General features: G+C 38.7%; 1 protein-coding gene across 1 annotated transcript in view; it reads right to left on the reverse strand.

Annotated features, from left to right (window-relative positions):
- cdh2 (cadherin 2, type 1, N-cadherin (neuronal)) overlaps positions 1-23,116 on the reverse strand; it is a 46,861-nt gene extending 23,745 nt beyond the window's left edge. The window contains exons 1-2 of the mRNA XM_077220108.1: positions 22,809-23,116; positions 19,583-19,691 (exon numbers count right to left, since the gene is read on the reverse strand). Of these exons, the coding sequence (XP_077076223.1) occupies positions 19,583-19,691; positions 22,809-22,856 (157 nt within the window). The 5' untranslated portion in view covers positions 22,857-23,116. The remainder of the gene's footprint in view (positions 1-19,582; positions 19,692-22,808) is intronic.
- Positions 23,117-23,588: the final 472 nt, after the last annotated feature.

Below are 23,588 nucleotides of genomic sequence, written 5' to 3' on the forward strand. Positions count from 1 at the left end.
TTTCATTTCAAGATTAACTATCTTGTATACTTTTGCAAATGAGGGCCCAGCCACACGCGCACATTCAAGCTGAAGTGCTGATTTGGCGAGCCAGCAGGTATGATGTGCTCTGTAAGCAATCTCTTTCATCCATTAGCATTTAGCATTCAACACCAACTACACATCTTTACCGCTCAAAATGTCCCCACTATTCCCTCCCAATGGGACTCTTAGCTCATTTTAATACGAGCCGGTTACAACTGGTGTGAGCTTTTAGTAGCAGCAAGACATAAATGAGGAAAGTAATGGAAAATAGTTTTGTTTAGCCCACCACCCCCATGAGAGAGCATAAAATAGCTGTCGTAATGTCGTCATTTGGGGTTTCATGGTCTCCGATACATACTGAGCCTTACTGTGAAAGAATTCAGATGGATGTAGCACTTAGGACCCCACTCCGCACCGAGCTGAGCTGTCTTTTGTACCGCCTGCCTATAATTGCCCTTTTTCCATGACTTTTCTAAGAGTGAGCTTCCTCTAATGGCCACATCGCTCAGCCACATCCCTCGGTGGGCATGGCAACTTAGGTTTAACTCGTACACACTTCCACGGCCAAAAATACACAAAAAGACAGACACTTTCACATATACACCTAAATGCAGACTGAGAAAATGCACCAATGGGACCTCAAATCAATTTGAAAACCAAAGTGCACATTAAACTGTTAGAGCTTTTCAGCTCATAAAGGGATTCATTATCTCTTTTTGAAACCAGCACAATATGTAGCTCCTATAATGAGCCAATGGCTATTGATTAGTTGCCAAAATTTTATAATGGTGAGTAACAGCTGCTTTTATGTGTTCCTCTGTTAATGTGAATCATCTAAGCCTTTGATCCAAAAGTACAACTAACAACACACCGTATCTACTCGCCTCATGCTGTTTCTCCTCAAACAAAGCAAGTAAAACATAGAAAGATAATATGACATTCCCTCTTAAAATATCCTCTCATCTCTTTCCTGATTTGTTCAGATTTAAACTTTAGATCAAAAGAACATGGTGAATCTCACGGCTGATTAAGCTCAATCTCAACCTGTTAAATGACTTGATCACATGCAAATGCATACGCGCACGGATAAATACATAGAGAGAACAGCGACATTAAACCCATTTTCTGCATTGTACCTTTTTCTCACACTAATGTGATGTCAGTGTAACAGAAGAATTTCTGTGAATTTTGCTGATGTACAGTTATCATTGTGAGAATGAGTTTTGATCGTCTTTTATAAAAATGTGTTGTAAATTGTAAATCAATTTCCAGCAAGAGTGTTTATGAATGTATTAATGAGTTTCATTAAAGTAGTAGCCTATAATAAACATTTTATTTTATTTTAAGAAAATCTTAACATTTAACTGAGTTACATAAAACTTGTATAATATACAATATAGCTGCTATTGTTTTAATCCTAAACACATATTTTAATGACAACATTTTACAAGTATATTGTTAAATAAATAATGTATTTGTTTAATAGTGGAGCCAGTAAAAATATCCAAGTAAAAATCTAAACTATGAATCCCTACTGTTGTACTGGCGATTTAAATAATAAACCTGGTTTATAATGTTTTTGGGAGTCGTGTGATACAACACATGGAGGGATTAAATAAAATAAAGAATGATTAACTTTTTAAAGCATAAAAACATGTAGCCTATATTCCAAAAGAGCAAATTATCATGACAATGCATCATTATTGTTGTGCCCTGGACATCTACCATGTTACTGGCATGGTATTTTGAAGCACCACAATAAATTTTTGTATGGGTCATTTGGTTACTCCATGCTAACAAGTCGGACATCTTTATTTGAATATTTTGGATTTACATGCAAATGTTGAGTTTCTGCAAATGCTTTGCACTAGAAGTAGCCTAATGTTTTGTCCATTACCTGCTGGATGCTAAATGCTAATAAAATATATAGCCTACCACAATGCAGAATACAACAATACACCACCACATTTCACATGCAGAGAATGTGTCAGCTTCTAATGGCGATACAGCTGACACCCCCAAAACAGACACAAATAAAATGTGCAATACTGAATGCAGAGCGGGGAAAAACAATATTTTTTTTTTCTGGCATTCACTGGATAATCTCTGTCACAGACAAACTCAATTATTCATTCTGCATCATAATAGCACTAAGGGCCTTTAGGTTATTTTTTCAATCATAATTTTTTTAGAGCGACTCTCCAGTTTTGCATGCGTGTTTGTGTATGTACGCATGCGTGCAGTGCCATTTTAACCTCTGACCTCGCTAGATTGGTGGTGTCTGCAAGGACTTAGGATTTATGACCGTGCACAGAGCCACACACACATAAACGCACACTAAAGCACAAACACACATGCAGCATATGGCAGGGGCTCCACGCCAGCCCGATCCTGAGCACCCAAAGCGGGCAGCGCATTCCACTGCTGTCTGTCCTCCTCACACACTAACTGCTGTTTTACAAAACATAAACCAATGTTTACGGCCTCTGACTAATTTTCAAGCACATCTTGAGCCTTTATAAATGCAGTCCAGCAGTTCAACTCAATATTCCTGCTAGAACATTAGACACATTTCAATACCTTAATCTCATACCATTAACCAGAAGTTGTTTTAAACACACCAGATTGTCACAGCAAACAGCTCCATCTTTTCTGCGCAAATTCACATGAAAACATTTAAACAAATTAATTGCACTAGCATTCATTACAAACTACATAATTCCATATTACATGTTGTTTGTGACTTTCTTTTTATATTTACACATATAATTGCACTCTAACATGGAGCCTATTATAATTTGTGACCAGACGTCCATGACAATTACTATTATTTGGGTTTGAAAACCCAGAAAATTGCTTTTGTGACAATGTTGCCTATGGGGATGCTGACTGGGTCACAAAATTTGCCACGTCAATGGACAGACATTACAGTAGCAACCTTCTTGGACTGCCTCTTTTACGTTCTCATGTCTCCTACACTTACTACACAGATAAAGTACTCACATTTAAGACAGTGTGAATATGTGATGAATATGTCTTCTTATTAGGGTTTCAGAAAGGCATAGGCCTACTTAAAGATCACAAAACTCCATTCACAATGTATTTAGGTTTAGTAATAAGGGTATTTCACGGTGAACCAGAGCATTCAGCAGGCAGTAATGTAGGAAAGAATTGTATCTAGTGAAAACATGTCGAGTTACGATATTAAGTTAATATTTTTTTGCACCTGGCCTTGGTTATGTTTCAGAAGCCTACAATTTGATGAAGCACACATTTCTTTTCAACACTGTGCACCCATGGAACATGGATATTTTTAATAAAGTAACTCCAGTTTGATTTAATGTTGTCTTTAAATCATCTCTCTGCTGCTGTTGTTTCTGGTCTGGCTACTGTGGTATGATCTGAAGCAAGAACGGAATCCAAACTGGAGTGAATATACAAGTTAACCCTCCTGGGTCTGAGGGATTTTCTGGGTCCTGGAGGAGTTCTGACATGCTCTGACATTTGTGCTTTTTTCAGTTATTTATTAACATGTTAATGGCAAAGGTGTAAATTCACTCTATATAGCACAAACGGGGCTACCGTAATATGTGAGCAACAAGTATGTACATGTTTGTATTTTTGAGAGAATATTGTTTATGCATGGTTATTGAAAAAACTAAAACTTAAAGTGTCTGAAATAAGGCCACAAAACACATACTAAATATGTGTCCACAAGAGTTTTGACTAATGGGCATTGTTGCCTAGAATTTTTGCTTCAAAATGATCTGAAAATCATCCTGCCTAATCATTTACACAAAACAATACATTGATTTAAACTTTATAAGACACCTTTTGACAAAGACAAAGGCCGGATAATGTGCAAACATACATAATGAGCTGCATATTAATTAGCTTCACAGAGATGTGTCACAGGGTCCCAAAGAATGCAAGGACAAAATAAATTATCTATATATACATATTTTACAATTAGAAATTGTAACCAATTACAAATAGGTTACAATTACAACAACAATTACAATTTTAACAATATTTCAAGTGTATTCTTTCTTTGTAAAAAGTATACATTTTATCATACGTATTAAAAAAGGTAAGGATTCAATTAGTTTGAATATTGGAACAAACACTATAATAACATCTTAGTTGATAATTCAATATACCTACTTTATTTTTGACAAAACATCATACTATAGTATATTTAACTATGAGCAGAAATTGGTGAACAAAAGCTTACCTATTTAATGTGACAGTAGTCTTTTTTTACAGTCAAAACTTTATAATCTATCCAAAACTAATCACAAAATCTTGTCTAAACATTCATATTTAGTCTGTAATATTGTGTATAATATATTAGCATATACATGTTAATTTGCAGTTTGTTGCTTATACAGACATTTTATTTCAACATATTTCAGTCTTTTTTTACTCATCTTAGTAGGCTATAGCAATATACTTTGGATGTGTTCATGTAAATTTAATAACATGTTTACTAATAGATGCGAGAGTGAATGAACGGCACAGACACGCGCTGTATAACTGTAGTTACGTTAAACAAAACGCGCGCACCTGTGCCGTTCATTCATCATTTAGCCTACACACAGACACGCAATTCATATTTAAACAGTCTTTTTGCGGTTTATAGACACTATTCAATATCGCGATTAGAACAAAGCACTTAAAAATAAATGACTTACTACATCAGCTGGATCCGTTGCTCCTCAAAATGAAACTACCAGCACTTCTGATACATTTTCCAGGGTTAATAGATAGTATTATTCCTCACAGCGTGGGGATTCGCAGTGTTCACAGCGGTAGTAAGAAACTTACTAAACATGATTTTATAATCCAGCTGGTGGGCGTTGGCATGTTTGCATGGCTTGCCTTAGATCATTTGCGTTTGAATACTGCGCGCTCTCCGTGGGCGTGGCACATTAACGCGTAATGAGGTATAATGAGCTGGAAAGAAAAATACTGACATCTCTCTCTTTTCATACAGATTACATAAACTGAGAATAATTGTTTTTTTTATATAAATTAATTCATTTTAAAGAAGAGAGTTCAAGCTTCATTATGGAAAAACACTCGTGCCTGTATGACAAGTATTCGCGGAATTACAGTTAATCTTCGGACGCGTTTCAGAATGGACTTCACTGACAGAGAAAAGGCAAAACTAGCATCATGTTTATTTTTCTTTATTTGACTAAAAGCATAATACTTTGTTTCTATTGTGAGTATACACCAAAAAAAATGGACACTTAACAGGATCAAATGATGTATAACACAAATATGTAAAATCAAAATCAACAGAGTATTTTGAGTCTCTTTTGCACTGATAAGAAAAAAAGCGAGACTATCGCGCCGGCACGATAGCCGACCTCAGAGGGTTAAAGAACGGTTCAATTAAACCATTTTGATCCGAATATCAATGTGTCCCTCTCAATGTCTATGGTGGACACAGCCTGATTCATTTTAAAAATTAGAAGAGCAGTGAAAGAACCATCTCTGACAGCTACACAACAGAAAAACACTGACATATACGGCATTATACCAGGACAAAGCAGTGCAGTGTCATGAATGGACAACATTACAAAGAAAGAACTAGTGCAGTAATTTAGGGAGAGGTTCTTTCATTATTGTACGGTAACAAAGGAGGAAATAAGTAAATGCAAAAAATGACATGTTGACTTAAAGCACAAGATCAACAAACAGCAACCCCCTCCCCCTCCTTTTTGACCAATGAATTTCCATGACCTTTACAGTATGGATGCATTCACTAACACATTATTCAGATGATTTGATTCTTTGAATCCTGGAAAACAGAGAAAAAGATATAGGCTATAGTATATAAATAATTTGAAGAGTAACATTTACTTAGACATTGTGAACCTGTGAACACACACTCTTCAGCACAAGAGTTCAGAGTTTGATGTAAAATGGATGGTAAGCCACATGATTCATTAATTGGAGGTTGATGGAGGAAGGAGGGGATTATACATGCTCCAGATTATGTGTGTGTGTGAGTGATTGAAGACTCCCTCGGGTCAGTAACGTTGACCACTGTAATAGCTCTTCATTGTGTATCACAAAGAGTGACAGGAAATAACAAACAGCAAATAATTGCAAACATCTGCACTCTCTCTCACAACGCTGAACGCAGATGATACTGTAATTTACCAAGATTGCTCAACAAACCGAATTCCGTTTTGAGATTTTGAAATAGCAGTGTGTGTGTTAACAGATTTGACTGCCTGTGGTTATACACCTTGCTAACAGTCATTTTAATCTACAAACAGATTTTATAATCTGCCTCTTCTAAAACACATGCAATTGTTTTTCTATGTACCTGCGTGACGGCACATGTTTTAACGGCTTCTTTTAATCTGTATTTAGAAAGCACAGATTGAAAAAGCAAATTGCAAACAAACGAGGACAAAAGCAGGATTAGACTTCCTCAAATCTTGAGTTCACAGGGAAATAATAGTGATTTGAGCTCAAACCCCGATTAAATTTTTTTGTGTGTGCGTGGCATGTGTGCTGGCATCCTGGCATTATTTGTTTAAGAGGTTCCTCCTCTTTGATCTCTTCATCTGACACACAGCAGCCGAGGATAGACCGTGTCAATAAAGGTACGTTCAACCAGACAAAAGCAAAAAGACAAGCTCTAAAACAAAACCAGAAAACATTGTTGTGGAGAATCACGGTAAACCCTGACGGAACGATAGTTTCATATGAGAAAATCTGCATAGCTCATGAGGCTCAAATACAATGTAGCCTAAATGAAATTGATAACGAACCACATTGTCTATTATGCACTCTCCCAATCGCACTCGGATGTGGTGAGGGTGCACAATTGCAGATATTGATTTTTTTTTCTTCTTTTGGCTAGTAGAAATCCATAACCTCCTGTTCAGAACAGATGCCCATTAGATCCTGCAGTTCAGGATAAAACATCCTTATTGTGGACGCATAAAAATAGAGATACAGAGTGATTTTGAACAGGGTGTGTGAGAAAGTGAAGTACCTGTCCTCAGGTGTATCAATGATACAGGCAGACCGTGTGAAACAAGACTCCAGCGAGCCTACAGAGGTTTCAAATATACTCGCGCACACACATATAGTGTAAAATGAGCAATGGTGGATCGGCTTTCATTTATCGACACTCCTCTGAGAGACACTCAATACCTTTTTAAAGGCAAAGGGAGGGTGTATACCTACTACAAATGCTAAAAGCAAATCTAATCTCATGCAGGAAGAAGTTAAAAAGTAATGCGTGTGCCTGTTGTGTTGTTTTTAATACTAGGTCAGAACTACATTACCCAGAATGCATCAGGATGGCAGACTGGAGTGTAATGAGATTTGTACAGGCACTGACCCAGATAACCAAGCCCGCAGTGAAGGAGTGTGTGTGCGTGAACGCATTGCCGATTTGTCTTTGTGAGTTCAGAAAAGCAAATTTCAAGAATAAAGTTACACATGCTTTTGGTTTAGTGGCTTTCCACGCATATTTAAACGTCTGTCAGAAGAAAGAACAAATGCATTTTGATTCTGTTAGCACAAGTGTGTCAGCTTCTGTGTGTGTGAATGGTGACAGCTGGGAAGACAGTGGGATACAGTATTGCGGACAAGGGCGGACTTAGTTCTTTGATATGTGTACGAGTGCCGGGAGGTGTGTGTGCGCCTTAGGATTATCGCCAACTGAGCAGAAGAAAAATAAGCAAGAGATGTATTTCAAAATTCTCAAATTACATAACTATGTGCAGATGTAACACGCAGATAAAACTATCAAACATCCATCCTGAACAAGCATACGCTTTTGATTTGTATTGGACGGCAAAGATTCCTCCGGCTGTGAGGTCAAGTTCGTGCCTGGCTAGTTTTTGTTGACTCAGGAACAATACTCCCTGCGCAACCACGCTCAGCCAAATGGGACGAATTAGGCCAGGTTTCCTAGCGCCATGCTGGTCGCCCCTGACAACCCCAAGGCCTCCAGCTCAGGAGCAAAAGGGAAGGGTTTTGCAAAGGGGAGGAATAGAGTTTCATTCGGCCTCATGCTCTTACAAAACACCTCCCCCCAGGCTCGCAAAACAATGTCGGCCGTGTCAAATCAATCGGCAACGCCTAAGGACATCAATATGGGGCCAATAAATCTCACTTGAGGGAAGCCCACTCTGTCACCTCTCCGGCCATATGGGAAAGATTGTAATAACGTAGCTGCAACGCTCGACTAGCATAGATATGCACATTAAAACATTGCAGCACATGAGCGGTGCCCCAATAACCGTGGCATTCGCACAGGTGATAGAGTATCGTGAAAATAAAAGACGGAAAGGTGATAGTGGAATAAAAGTGGGGCTCAGAACAGGGGAGACGGAGAACGTAACAAAAGACACAAAAGCTTGTCTCCTTTGAGGAACGGCTGAGTGTAAAAACCGCAAGAGCGTATACTAGTAAACGATGCTTCAAAGGAAAGGCTGAGACAATACAACACAAAGACGGGAATATCATGATGAGACAGGCAGAGGGAGAGTGAGTAAGAAAGAGAGAGAGAGAGAGAGAGAGAGAGAGAGAGAGAGAGAGAGAGAGAGAGAGAGAGAGAGAGAGAGAGAAACACAACGATCAAGGCGGAGGGAGACAGACCGAGATGATGTCAGCGCTGTAAGTTTTTGAGATGGCCCCTCTGAGCAAAGCTGTACAGATCCGTAGTTTTAAAGGGATAGTTCTTTCGAAAATGAGAATACAATCATCATTTGATCACCCTCATAGCATTTCATTCTTTATTTTCATCACTGAAACATAGATAAGGATTAAACATTGAAAATGGATGTCGATTTATAATGCCATTCTCCCAAAAAGACCATTAAAGTAATCTATATGACTTGTGCGCTATTTAAGTCTTATTCTGAAGCCATATGATTTGTGTGAGGAACAGGCCGTATGATTCACTGAAAATCTTCCCCTTCACCGCAGGCTCACAAATCAAATATGTCTACAGTCAGTTCACTTGGTGGACATCTTGGAAAGGTGTTTACTATATTTACTGTGAATATTATGAAACATATTTAAACTCAGGTACGAAACTGTGACAGTGACAACTTTTGTATCAACTGACATCAGTGGTATCAAAAATATTTGTTTTGTTCAAATCACGTTTAAAATACTTTTTTATTCCCAAACAAACAGATGAGCCTTTGAAAAGCTGACTGGCATATTTAAAGGTGCAGTGTGTGATTTTTAGCGGCAACTAGTGGTGAGGTTACGAATTTCAACCAATAAAAGTTACGTGTAATAAAAGTGCTACTGTAGAAACATGTCGGCGCATTTCAATGTAAGGGAACCCGCGGTGTATGTAGATAGAAACTGCTCATTCTAAGGTAATATAACGGTTCATTAAGTAAGGTCTTTATACACCACGGAAAACTTATTTTTCAAGGTAGTGTTGAAACACGCTCTGTAGCGCTGTTTGTTTGCTGTCGGCTATGGTAGAAACATGACGACACAATATATGTCGACCTCCATAGAAGGGTGTGACCGCGGTAATGGAGATATAAATGTCTCATTCTAAGGTAATAAAAACATAAAGGTTCATTATGCAAGGTCTTTATACACCACTGAAAACATAGTTATGGATCTTATATTGCATTTCTGTCAATAGATCCTCAGAAATATTACACAATGCACCTTTAACTGTTTCATCTAAGACTGACACATATGCATCACATTAAGTTTATTGTGTTAGTTTATGTTAAAAACTGTGTAATCCAAATGGATAGATTTTATATGCAATTCAAATATATAAATCTTAAATTTAGGCCTAAATATGGCAGTATGCACCTTTTTACGTTGGTTGGAACCCACCATAAAATGAAGAAAACATTGCATGATTTCAGAATACTTTGAATTAGAGCTATATAATTAATCGTTAAAAGATCTCGATTCAAACATTCCTAAATGACAACAATTCGCCTGTCTCTATTACAAATTCACACCAGATCAATCAAATCTGCACTGCTGCTTACCAAGAGAAAGCAGATATCATTTATAGGTATGAAACAGTTTCACAAACAGTCTTTTCAACCCCACAGTATGATTATTTCTGTTACAAATATTCAATATATAGCTCTACTTAGAATACAGTGAACAAGCAGTATGAACTACAATGATACTTTTCTGATTTGTGTGAATGTGGAATGTGTTGACATGACATCTCCTTTTGTGTTTCACTAAAGAAAGAATATAACACAGGCTTAGACCGTCACCAGGGTAAGTAAATGATTTTTGGGTGAACTATTCCTTTAAGCTGGAGAACAGCAGTCACATGAGTCGGTCCAATTATCACCTCCTGCACCCGCTAACTCCTATGCCAGCTAATGTCTTTTCTCATTAAACACTAGAGAAATCATTTTAATCGCCATTCCTTCCTCTCCTATTGTGCGTGTGTGCATTTTATAAAGCGGACCCATATCGGGTACAGCTGCGATCCATTGTCCTGTATTAAGGTCATGCTAGCTTTACCCTGCTCTAAATATATCCCTCCATCTTACGGGAAACGCAAGAATTCCACTTCACACTCTCTTCTCTCGCTTAGCTGCTGACAAACCTAAACCAGGCGAGCGAGCTGATAGCAGAAGCAGAGGTGTGAGGAGAAGGGAAACGAGAGGAAGGGTGTAATAATGATGGGACAAGAGCGTTTATACAGCAGAAACCTGAGCGGCGATGGACACATGCCAGTCCAGCTGTCCCCTCTCTGATGTAGACTATCCTAACTCCTGTAAAAACACAAACACACACCCACACTTAAAGAGGGGGAAAAAATTACGCATTTGTCTGAGACATGCCGATCTTGGCTTATCCTGATTGTCGGGGGGCTGGAGGGTAGGGGTACTTACAGCTGTCAACCGGTGGGCTCTGGTGGCATTATATGTCTTTATAGGTTTACACATGCATATGTGAAACACGGAAATCCAGTGCTGTTGTCAGATGCCATTAGGACAGGATTAACCCGTCGTTCACCATTATCAAATAAACGGCCTTTAGATCTGGATAGCTCACACATTCGTGCACAATTACGTCTACAGCTGCAACCTTTTATGGATAAAGATTAGAATAGCACAAATACCAGCCAGATTAGGGGTGAGGGGGAGGGTGTTTTGGACGGATGGCGAGATGGAGACGGGGTAACGTCTGCTGGGTTCGCTGGAATGTGTCTCTGAAGTGCGTCGACTCGAATTCTTCACGTCCGCGGTAGCCGTCCGCGCCACAAGTCAAAGCAACATAAACACTAATAACGCATTAAAAGAGCTCCTGCCAGGCATTTTAAACCATCCAACACACACACACAACTGTACGCTAAGAGTGTGTGTCCCATATCTTCCCTCTGCAGGATGGGAGAAGGAGAGATTTGGCAGAGCATGAAATAGATCGAGGCTATAGGAGCGCATTTACACACACACACACACACACACACACACACACACACACACACACACACACACACACACACACACACACACACACACACACACACACACACACACACACAGACAGACACACACTCGCACACACAAATAGGGAGGAAAGCATTGCTCCATTCAGTGGGCTGTTTTAGCACGGTAGTGTTTTGTTTATTCGCACACTGAATCATTGGGATGGTATTGATGACATCATAATTGGCCTTTCCATGTTACTGCGAAACACTAACTGGATTTAGGAATGATTCATAAATTCACAACCACCATCTAAAATGAACAAGAAAGACATAAAGTCCAGTCATTTGTTTCTGTTCTTTTTTCTATCGGAGTTAAGCAATTGTTCTTAGGGAAGGTCATCTGTTCTTAGGGAAGCTGTCATTAAAGCACTGTTATTATATATATATATATATATATATATATATATATATATATATACACTGCCGTTGAAAAGTTTGGGATCGGTACGATTTTTAATGTTTTTAAAAGAAGTCACTTATGCTCACCAATGCTGTATTTATTTCATTAAAAATACAACAAAAAACAGTAATATTGTGAAATATTATTACATTTTAAAATAACTGTTTTCGATTTTAAAATATAATTTATTCCTGTGATCAAAGCTGAATTTTCAGCATCATTACTCCAGTCTTCAGTGTCACATGATCCTTCAAAAATCATTCTAATATGATGTTTTGACGCTCAAGAAACATTTATGATTATTATCAATGTTGAAAACAGTTGTGTACCATTTTTTTAGGATTCTTTGATGAACAGAAAGTTAAAAACAACAGCATTTATTTGAAATAGAATCTTTTGTAACATTATAATGTCTTTACTGTCACTTTTGATCAATTTAATTCATCCTTGATGAATAAAAGTATTGATTTATTTTATTTATTTCCCCCAAAAAATAAAATAAAAATTCTTACTGACCCCAAAGTTTTCGACGGTAGTGTTTAATGTTACAAAATATTCTATTTCAGATAAATGCTGTTCTTTTGAACTTTCTATTCATCAAAGAATCCTGAAATAAAAATGTAAATAACTGTTTTCAACATTGATAATAATGAGAAATGTTTCTTGAGCATCAAATCATCATATTAGAATGATTTCTGAAGGATCATGTGACACTGAAGACTGGAGTAATGATGCTGAAATTTCATATATATCGAGAGAAAGACGAAAAACATTTAAAAAAATATAAAAATGTGGTATATTACATTGTGTTCTCCATTCCACTCCAACACTTGGATCTAACCTTCATATCTCTCAATCATCCTCTCCCCCAAAAGCCCCTGACTCGGCCTGATGATTGAAACCAGACTTCAGTGTAGTTCAGCCACCCCCGCATTCTCACAGCGCTCCAGAACACAGTCACCCAGGCATGCACCCAACCGCAAACTCCAGGCACGTAGAGGTCAGTGGTGCTGACCAGTGTGTGTGTGTGGGAGAGATCGTGAGCAGTGGGCTTCTGAACCGCGGGCTCTGTTTAGCAGCGGTCAGCCTACGATGACACGGTGAGGCCCAAACACACAAAAACTGCCTTTTACAGCCAGTCCTGCATAAACACGCTCAGAAACAGAGCTCGGGTTTGCGATCCGATAGGGAACTCTTATTCTCACCGAGTAACCACGCTGTGATTAGCATACATGCCACATAATTACCCGTTTCCTGCGGTTAAACACCATTACTGCCTAAATGATGTCTAAAATGCCATCTGTTCAATGATCAATAATCCTCTGAGTATGAAAACTCAAACCACACCCATATTTTCCTCTTTTTCTCATCTGTTTCTCTCTTTTCCTCTCTCCACCCCTCCTCTTGAACCAATATGGCTAGCACAGTGGGAAGGAATCCATCATTACTACGGAAACTAGGGCATCCCGTATGAACTTACGTAGTGCGTTTGTAAGCATGCGCGTGAGTGCGTGTGTATGCGTGTGACAGTCAAGCACAAAATTAGAGTCAACAGTGTTTTTGGGTCATCTGACCTCTGATAACAAAGAGCCTGAGAGAATGGAATCAGACAGTTGCCATGACACCAAAACACCCAATAATAGTCCAACAGTCAAAAGGGGCTTACGCATGCACATGAGAGACAGATAGAGAGGGACAGAAAGACTTGATGTTGTCTTTGCCTAGTATTCCAACACCCTCGAGCAGTATCGAAAAGGGGTTCAACAATAAAGACGGCCCAGGGCCCAGCGGGAGCGTGTTTCGGCCAGTGGACAGGACAGTCTCTTGCTCTTTTGGGCCACTGTTGCGCTGTCACTACATTTACGTTCAATAATCAAGTGTTGTTATGACTTGCAAAATTTGTGTGAAAATTTTGCTCATTTAAATGCCACACCAAGGCAATGCTATGACTTTATTAATGCTATGAAATTAAAATAGACAAATAAACAATCAAGCTGTTAGCTCTCTATTAATGTTCTGCATTTTTTTTTTATTATGTCATCAAAACAATATTTTTATTTGATTTAAATATGTTTAAAATTATTAGGTATATATAGTATAAATACCTAAGAATTTTAAGCATATTTAAATCAAATACAAATATTGTTTTGATGACATAACAAAGAAAATGTTATATACCAAATTTTATATTCATATTTTATAGTACATTTATATTTCATTATATATCTATATTGTATACTTAGATTAATATTTTTCTAACACCAAGGTTAAGCTTTGACTTGTGATCGACTTATAAAAGTCAGAATTGGTTAAAAATAATAAACAAATCAGTTATGTTTTCCATTGTGTTTTTAATTATTATTTTACTACAAATATTAACATTTTAAATCAAACATATATATTTCATATACTATACTTCATATTTTATAGTAAATTTATTTTTAATTATAATGAATAGTTATGAACAGATTTTTTATTACTGTTGTTTAAAATGCTACTAAAAATAAATCTTATTTGCAGTGGGACCAGTGAAAATGTTGGCAGGGCACGTGCAAATCTGCTCGACTGGGACACCACCAAAAGAAAAAAAAGAAAAAGAAAAAAAATCCTTATTGTTGATCCCTGCGTAAGCTTTGCCAAAAGTCCATGAGCAGACAATGACAACCATTGAACACAAACTGAGTATAGTTGTCTGATGTCATTCTTTACTCTTCGAAAATACAGCTTATGTGTTAGAGCAAAGTACTACTCTAAAAATATCAGTCGAAATGGCTGATGTCACACTGGACAGGTTCCACGCCTCCCCCTGCGGCACCAAACCTTGAGACCAGCTGACTAAAGAAACATTGTGAGATTTTTACAGCGATTTAACGCAACATTAACAGGTGCACATACACACAGACACTAATGAGAGAGTGCCGGATCTCGTGGTCCACAGTAATCCTGGTATGTCTGGTACAGACCACCCGAAATTTATATTGAACTATAACGTTCAAAGGTCTAGTTTTTTTTCTTTGTCTTTCCCAGGTTCACAACCCAAGGATAAATCTATTATTTCTCTTTCTTTTTCTTTCTTTCTTTTCCCACATGCATCAACTCTCTCACATATGCATGCTCTGATCAATACTCTTAGGGTCTTTGTTTTGCCAGATCGATTTAGGGTAATGAAGTCCATGTGTCTATATCCTACACGGAAAAAGAGAGAAGGATTGTCAAGCTGAGAGGTTTGACCGTATGCGGATCAGAGGTTGAGGCTTTAGAGAGGTCACGTTTTATTCTCATCCGTTCTTCTTTACCTCTTTAACATAGACTACCTCTCCACACGGTCATTAATTAAGCACGTCCGTCCTCCTGTTGCATAAAGAATCGTGAAGATGCATGTGTGCACATTTCTCCAGCCTTAAAGAGATACTTCACCTACAAATGAAAATCCAAATCCTTCATGTAGTTCCAAACCTGTATGAGTTTCATTCTTCTTCAGACAACAATGGATCCATTGAATTTTAATACCGCTGAAACATTTTTCAAAACAATTTATTTTGTGTTCCACAAAAAAAAAAAATATCACATAAGTCTGGAATGATTTCAGTTTTCATTTTTGGGTGAACTATCTCTTTAAATGAAGACAGAAAGTGCAGTTGTTGGCGATGTGATCTTTAAAAGCTATGACAGCAAAGGCCAAACTGGGTGACTCACACTGTCACTCAAGTAAAAGGGGTGATTTAGGACTGAACTGCACTCTGGGACTCAACTTTTCGTGGTGAACTAAGTAGAGAACAATCCACTCCTGTAAAGCTTCCTCTCAGCTGGGGTTTTATGTTTTTTGGTGTGTTTTTTTTTGGGTTAATTAAAAATGTCAGCTCATTATCACATGTATATGAACACAACAAAGAATTTCGGTGCCTGAACAAATAAGACAATGGCACGCTTGCTAATCTTTAGACAGCTCATTAGGTACTTCATATTAAATTTAAAAACACTGAAGGGACAAAGCACCAGGAGTGCCCACCCCCCTCTCTCCCAATTCTACCTCTCTTTCTCCCTCTCTCCCTCTCTCTGTTTTTTCTCTCGCTCCCCTTGCTCTCTGTATTCCCGTAACCGTTCTTTAATTCCACCTCAGTCAGCCCATTGAGGGGCAGTGAACCGCATGCTGATAACCTCACTGCCCCGCTCTGATTGGTCAATCTCAGTGACCAACAGCCCCCACATGGGCCAGACAAAAAAGCCACTCTGTCTCTGTCACTCTCTCTCTCCCCTCTCTGTGTTGACTCATTATTGTTTTTCAGCTCTTTTCTTTTACTTGTTCACAGAAAGTAGGCAGAGCGGAAAGTTGTGTTTCGTTTGCTCTGATCGGAAGTGTTCAAAAACAAACACCGCCTTCTGGCTTGGTGCGATGCGTGCACGCCAATACGGTAATCACCTCTCACCCACTGCATCTTTCTCTAATCATTTGCTCTCTCCTGTTTTAAAACAGATCAAACAAGGTACAAAACGATTTCCTGTGAACTCAAGGAGGACAAAGATTGAGAGAGAAATTCGTGGAGTACACATACTCAGTGGTTAAAAGAGGCTTGAGTAATGTAATTCATGGGAAAAAAGTTACAAAATGACTCCTCCAGTAAAACAAGTTTGTCTTAAACTTCAAAGTGTTATCTCTGTTCAGAAGAAATGGGAGAATTATATGAGGAAAAGAAAAACATGAAAGCTGGAGAAGAGGCGTAGGAGACCTAAAAAGGAAAAAATAGTTTACTGGCATATAGGGCTGTGCAATAACATGAATATGCAATGATATTTTTTTCCAATGGATGAATATTTCCATGGATAACACAATGATTTTCCTAAAAATTTAAAAAGTGAATGTGACTATTTGAATTAAACTTGTTTAATAAACTCATCAATCTGAACGTCTCAGGTGGACTTGGTGTGTTTGATTTATTTCCACGAATCAGTTCAAACTGTCCATTCCATATAAGACAATAATAAGAAATGTTTCTTGAGCATCAAATCAGCATATTGGAATGATTTCTGAAGGATCATGTGACACTGAAGACTAATGATGCTGAAAATGCAGCTTTGCCATCACATGTAAATAATTTACATTTTACAATATATATATATATATATATATATATATATTAAAACATAAAACAGTTTTAAATTGCAATGATAATCCATAATATTAATGGTTTTACATCTTTGACCAAAATAAATGTAGCTTTGGTGAGCATATAAGAACCCCAAACGTTATTATTAACTATAATGTAATAAATAAAATAAAATATAAGTATTTATATAAATATGTGTATTTATATGTAAATATTGCTGATTGCTACTATACATATCTATTTGTGTGTACAAATGAAAATGATTAAATAACTCACTTGTGTTCATTTAATGCAAAATAAGTAGGAAAAACATGCCTTTGTTTTTTTCTTACTTAGCAACAACGGCTGTTGTCAAATGACATGTATAAATATATATAAACATAATAAATAGTCAAGAGGAAAAAAAGTACTTTGGTTTTACTTTTATTATCGACATTTCCAGACTCACAGGAAGGAAATTAAAATCGTTCAGAGCAGCAAAGACTGCATAAGCACATTCTTTGGGTACGAATCACCAAGTGGGCTCAGTCAGACAGCACTAACTGTACATTCCTCTGTCCCACTTAAAAAGAAAAGGAGGGACCGAGGGGGAGAGAGAGTGAAAGAGAGGCTGCAGGGGAGAAGAGAAAGTCTTCATCCCTAAGCCATTTGCCTAAAAAGGATGTGATGAATGAATGTCAGGGACACAAAACATCCACCTCATGTTTAACAAGAGACTCACCCAGTCCTCGGTCAGGAGGGGTGAGATGGAGAAAGAGTGAAGGGGGAGGGAGGAAGATAGAAAGCAAATTCTTGTGTCCATTGGCAAAAGGCACTGTGCGTAACAGAGTTCACATTGACTTGCTAACCATACAAGCCGAAATGGTAGGGAAACGAGAGCCGCTTTTGTGTTCGCGTGGTCAATGCGATACAGCTCATCTTTCCACTGAAAAGGACATAGGAAGTGAATCAGTGAGTCAACTGTGAGATCAAATGACTGGTCTATGTGAGCGCAATACAACTCGGCCATCAGCAGTTCCTGACTCACGCTCACACACTTGGGAAATTCCTATCAGGGTGTGATATGTCAACTCTCAGTGTGAAATTTAAAGCTAGTGTTATCACTTTTATTGTAATTGTCACAGGTCTGTGCGTGTGTTTGTCCCACAGTTCACAAATAGACCTCAAGAGGCACAAAGCTACAGCTTGCGACCGTCTGTTCGCATTCCACAACTCGCTCTTCCACGGTAACCCATGAATAAGTCAACGATATGGAAATGTAAAAATAATATGTCACTTGTTAGAAGTCAAGTAATACACAAGTAAAAAATAACTCCCTGGCTCTTTGGGACAAAAATATTTTGCTTAGTGATACAACCAAAACTATTCTCCCAAAACAGCAAAAAAAAAAATACATTTGCGGACGTTTAATTAGACGCGTTTTGACTGTTTGAGCATTTGACATATTTCATCCACACAACTATAAGCTCTACATAGATATATGGATAAGCTGTAACAGGTAAACACGTAGGCAGTGTGGATCCACTTTACCATGACTGAAAAATGATGCTAGAGTAGCAATATGTCAAATTTGTTCAGCTGAAATATGAATGTTTAATGACTGGTTTAATCAACAACATTCCGAATTCATTTACTCTCATTTTCGGCTAAATGAAAACTAGTTTTGATAACACTTTATTTTGACGTTATTGCATGTACTTACTATAGTAATAACAGTAAATTATGAATAATTACAAGTAACCAACCAAAACCATACCCTAACCATAACACTATAGTAAGTACATGTAGTTAATAAATATTACTCAGTACTTATTTGAGTAAGCACAATGTGCAACGCCTTTAAATAAAGTGTAACCCTGTTTTTTTGGTGTTTCAGCAAAAAATGTAATCAGTGCATCACTAATTTTGCTACAAAAAATGTAGACTGAATCATGAGCCATAGCTGTAACTGGTGGATTAGTTTCGTTTATCTACTGGAAATGTAAAACATGTAGTTATGGCCTTTTTACGACATCATAATTAAACAGGACGCGAGGATGTTATAAGGCCTCCCATGTTTACAACCGCAGCACAAATGTGGCCCTGCCAGATTGACAGATTGTATTGAGATGGCTGACTAGGATCTGTGCCATCGACTGAATGTATGGATACGGACTGGTCTAATCAATGCTATCGATCACGACAGGGGGGTTTCAGCCACGGAGGGGGAGGGTGATTCAGCCCCCCAAATATTTCACACTGTGACCCTTCAAAACACATTCCACCAAAACACTGAGCTGTTCTCCCTCTCCGGCTCCTTTCTTTCACTCACACATATATCCCCCTCAATAAACACCCCCAAACCCCCCCCCCCCCCCCCGCTAAATCAACCCTAACACTTAACCCCCTCCCCCTTCTCGTTCTTTCACATACACACATAAATCCAACCCTTCCCCCATCCTCCCTCTCTCTTTCTCTTCCCAACAGAATCAGGGTGGAAACCGAAGCATGGTGAGGGAGCGTTTTGCTGAACATGTTAAATCGGCGTTTATTACGAGAATAAATGCAAAGAAAACAATCTTTGTTTACCTTTAAGAAGAAATTGTCCCTCACTGATGACAGCGGCAGTCATGACGTTGTACTCGTTCTCGGTGAAGCCCGGTTGACATGGCATTGCCCCCGTGCCCTGGACTGCCACCTGCCAAAAATCACAAAAGCACCAGACAAATGAATACCTCGATTAATGGTGATTAATAAACATCGCCCCTCAGCACGAACCAACCTCCACCGCGGCGAGAGCCAAATATCCAGAATCCCGAGAGGAATCAATGGACATAACGATCATGCTCTTTCACCATAAACAGAGGAAATGAGGCAGAACTCATCTCAAGAAAAGCACAGTGATGAGACTTTCCAGAGCCGCCGAGTCCATCAATCAAGCTCCAAATGAACTCTTTAAATTAGCAATGCTATTGTACTTTTCACCGATTACTCGCTAATTTGCAGCAGATCGGCGAAATTAAATGAGGTTCATTGCATGACGATTTACCGGGTTGCTTTTGTATTATGCCATTTTTCTTCATTCTCCTTTCCCCAAAGGATAGCGAGGGGTTTCTATCTCCCCTCCTCCCCCCTTCGGCACCAGGGCATCTGTTATATTGAGGTGGGTGTAATTAGACTGATGAGGTCAGGAGGGCGAGACCTTAGAAAAGCAGAGCTGACCAGGCTACGCATACTCTGCCTTGAATGGTGTGGTCTGGTGGAGCACTTATCACATAAAAACACAAACATACACTTGTGCAGTTGCCGTAAGCACTCCGGCGACAAGTCACAAACCCCTTCTTTATGGCTCACGCTTAAAACAGGCGCGCACACCTAGCCTTTAACAGGCAGGACAAAGACTTATTCATCCTTGGTTGTCTTATAAGGAAATAAACCACCAGCATTGAGTCATTCTGTCTTAATAGCATGAACTGATATGACACACAAAGTCTGAATCTTAGTGTAGGCAAATAGGTGAATTTGGCTTTTAAAGGATGCTTGAGAAGATCAAAGGTGATGTCCACTGTGAAACCAGCCTCTTTGTGTTGGAATAAGATCAGAGGCTTGAAGAAGACGGCTGGCTGTGTTTGTTAATGGCCCCATAGTCAATTCATCAAACATGTTAATTACTTGTTAGCTCGGTGGATGCTGACTTAATGCCCTACACACAACGACCAATCAAACATTTGCTTTTGTGCTAACAAAATCATCATCAACCATGAGCTATAATTGCCCAGTTTTTTGATGTCGTCATCTGCTGCCTGATGTATCTGCAGAGCCCCTATATAAAGCTGGCACTACATGGGGTGTGTTTGAAAATCTGACTTTAAACTGTCCTGTCAGCAATTGCTTAGCAATATGCTGCCTCTGCACATCCACACAGAGCGAATGATTCTAGATGGAGCCGCACCAGCAGCCCTGCTGACATGAAGAATCAGAGGCAGCACACGATATAAAGCCAATGGTGATCGTGTAAAGACACTGTCAGTACAGGACTTTATACTACCTCAGAAAATTACAATGAGATTTGTGGTATAATTATAAATACTTTTAAAAAAAGCATATTTAAAAAGTGCAGTGATACTTTATTCGCAAACACTTTGCTTCTAAGAACCACTTTTAAAAAGCGATTATTTTACACCATCGCTTGGTTCTTGACATAGCACCATAGTGTATTTGTGCTCGAAACATTCCTGTTAATTGTTTTTATTTAAATTAATAAGTCTGTTTATTACAATTTCATGTCTTGAATTTGTTGCATTTATGATTCAAAACATCAAGCCATTTAGAACCTAAATAGGCTATAATTTGTATTACACTATAGCCTACAAACTATACAAACATCATTCATCTCTCTTGGCTGAAAACGTTTTTGCTATAAAAAAAAAAAAAAAAATATATATATATATATATATATATATATATATATATATATATATTCTAACCAACTCTGTTTGTGAATTGACTAAACTGGCATTTAACCAATTTGTAAACATCTTTCCAGTACGTTTAATTTTTTAACAGGATCGTGACGATTCAATAAATCATTCAGTTGTTTGCTTGAGAACAATTCAGCTCAGTTCGCTCACGGAATCGGTTCAAATGATACATTTGAAAGATTCGACTCAAATTGATTTGTTCACCAAGCGGACCTCGCTATCAAACAGCAGAGGGGTTTTAAACATGTGGGACCGTTATAACACTAACACAAACAACAGTAAAATGCGACATTGAACACTTTAATAAAAATTGTCGCAATAAGACATTTATGTGGGCAGGACTGCTACTTCTACTGCAGACTACAAATACAATAAAAACGTTGAAACCCGGACCAAATGGCTCATGGCCAAATGTTAACTTTATTGCAACGCAGATTTCAAACATTTGATTCCATCATAACTTAACAATTTGCTATAGCAATTAATTCCTCACTTGAGGGTGATGGAAATAACACGACGTTCAAATTGTAATCCTGCTGGACTCTGTATTTTCAGCAATTTAGAGGGCAGCAGACCGAAAACCTGACAGCACGACTCATTTCACCGCTCGAAGATTCGGGTCAGAGTGATTGTCATGTTTGGGTTACGCAGACCCGTTGTTCGCCGTGAGATTTCGCATTTGCACATCTAAAAGAGACCGAGTCCGCGGAAGAGGACAGTCGCCTCGCGGCCGCCTCGATGAGCTACTCATTAACTGATTATTGTAACATTTGTTTCATCACTTGAAAAGGGACCATTGCGACCTAATCACCTCTTCGAGGGCAACTTTTCAATATCGTGCCAAAAGAAGCAAAAGCGCGTTTGAAAATCCGCATTCATCTGCGGCTTGGTCCGGTTCAGCACGGGACGGTTTGAACGGGGCTGCTACAATTCAACGGCTATACAACATAGAACAAAAATATCTCACACGGTGTCGAAACCTCTTGCAAATAACTGGGAGGCAAGGATAACAGAATAAAGACAGTCTAGAATTGCATTCGAAGAAAATTAGATGCGACATGAAGTCTTTAACCCTTCGAGACCATCAGAAAACCGTTAGTATTGAATTTGATCTAGGCACTGACGCCCTATTTAAATATCCTGGCACTAATATAAAGCGTTCATTTGTGTTTTGATTAATACATGCACACAAATAATTGCTCTACAGTTAACATCTAGAGTAGGCTATAAATAATAGCAATTTCGGACACGCCAAATGCCAAACATAAAGTAGCATCGCTATAACGTACAGCTCGTGCCCGAGCGCACATCGCTTTTCGGACCCTTCATTTTACCTGGAGAGCGGCGAGAAGCCCCAGCATCACGCCTCCCGAACGGTACATCGTTTAAATTCCGTCCTTTGTGAAGAAACCGATAGAGTTTGGCCGTTTCCCGCTGCGTTATAATGTTCCGTAAGGTAGCGGCAGCATGTAGCGACAAAATCTTTCCTCCGTCTCTCTCTGGCACTGATCCGTGCTGCTCTCGGTCTGGTACTGACGCTCCGCTCGCTCGCGCACTACTACGGCAGAGACGCGCGTTCAGTGGCGCCCTCTAGCCACGTTCAGTGGTACTGCGGCGGAGAGGGGGCTCCTTTCCTTCTGTCACCCCCTTCAGCCTCAGACACAGGGAAGAAGACAAGACCCCGCCTCCTTCACTACAACAAAAGGAAGATCTTCTTTCTTTAACCCCACCCCAACCCCTTAATGCCTACTAAATCGGCAAGAGGGACTGAGAATTCCTGGATTTAAAGTGCATGTCTCATGCTGGTGGGCTACTTTTAAAATCTAGTAATGTGGTAGTATAGCTACTTCTGAAAGCATTGTTAAACAACCTCATGTAAGAGATAATGTACAGTCAGCGGGTCATGATTGCAAAATAAACCTGACAGGGTGATCAGGACCCTAAGAAGCTTAAATAAATATATGTATAGCCTATGGAATATTGATTAGAACTGAAATAATTGTATTTTGTGAGAAGAGAAGAGAAGTGTTAAAACAAATTCATGTCACCCTAAAGGACCCTAAAGTGTTTCTGCCGAAATGACTGTACTTATTGGAATATTTTGGCAAATTGGC

The sequence above is a fragment of the Siphateles boraxobius genome, unplaced genomic scaffold (genome assembly GCF_051911475.1).
Source record: "Siphateles boraxobius isolate OS27281-9 unplaced genomic scaffold, OSU_SipBor_1 8, whole genome shotgun sequence".
NCBI classification, from domain to species: Eukaryota; Metazoa; Chordata; class Actinopteri; order Cypriniformes; family Leuciscidae; genus Siphateles; species Siphateles boraxobius.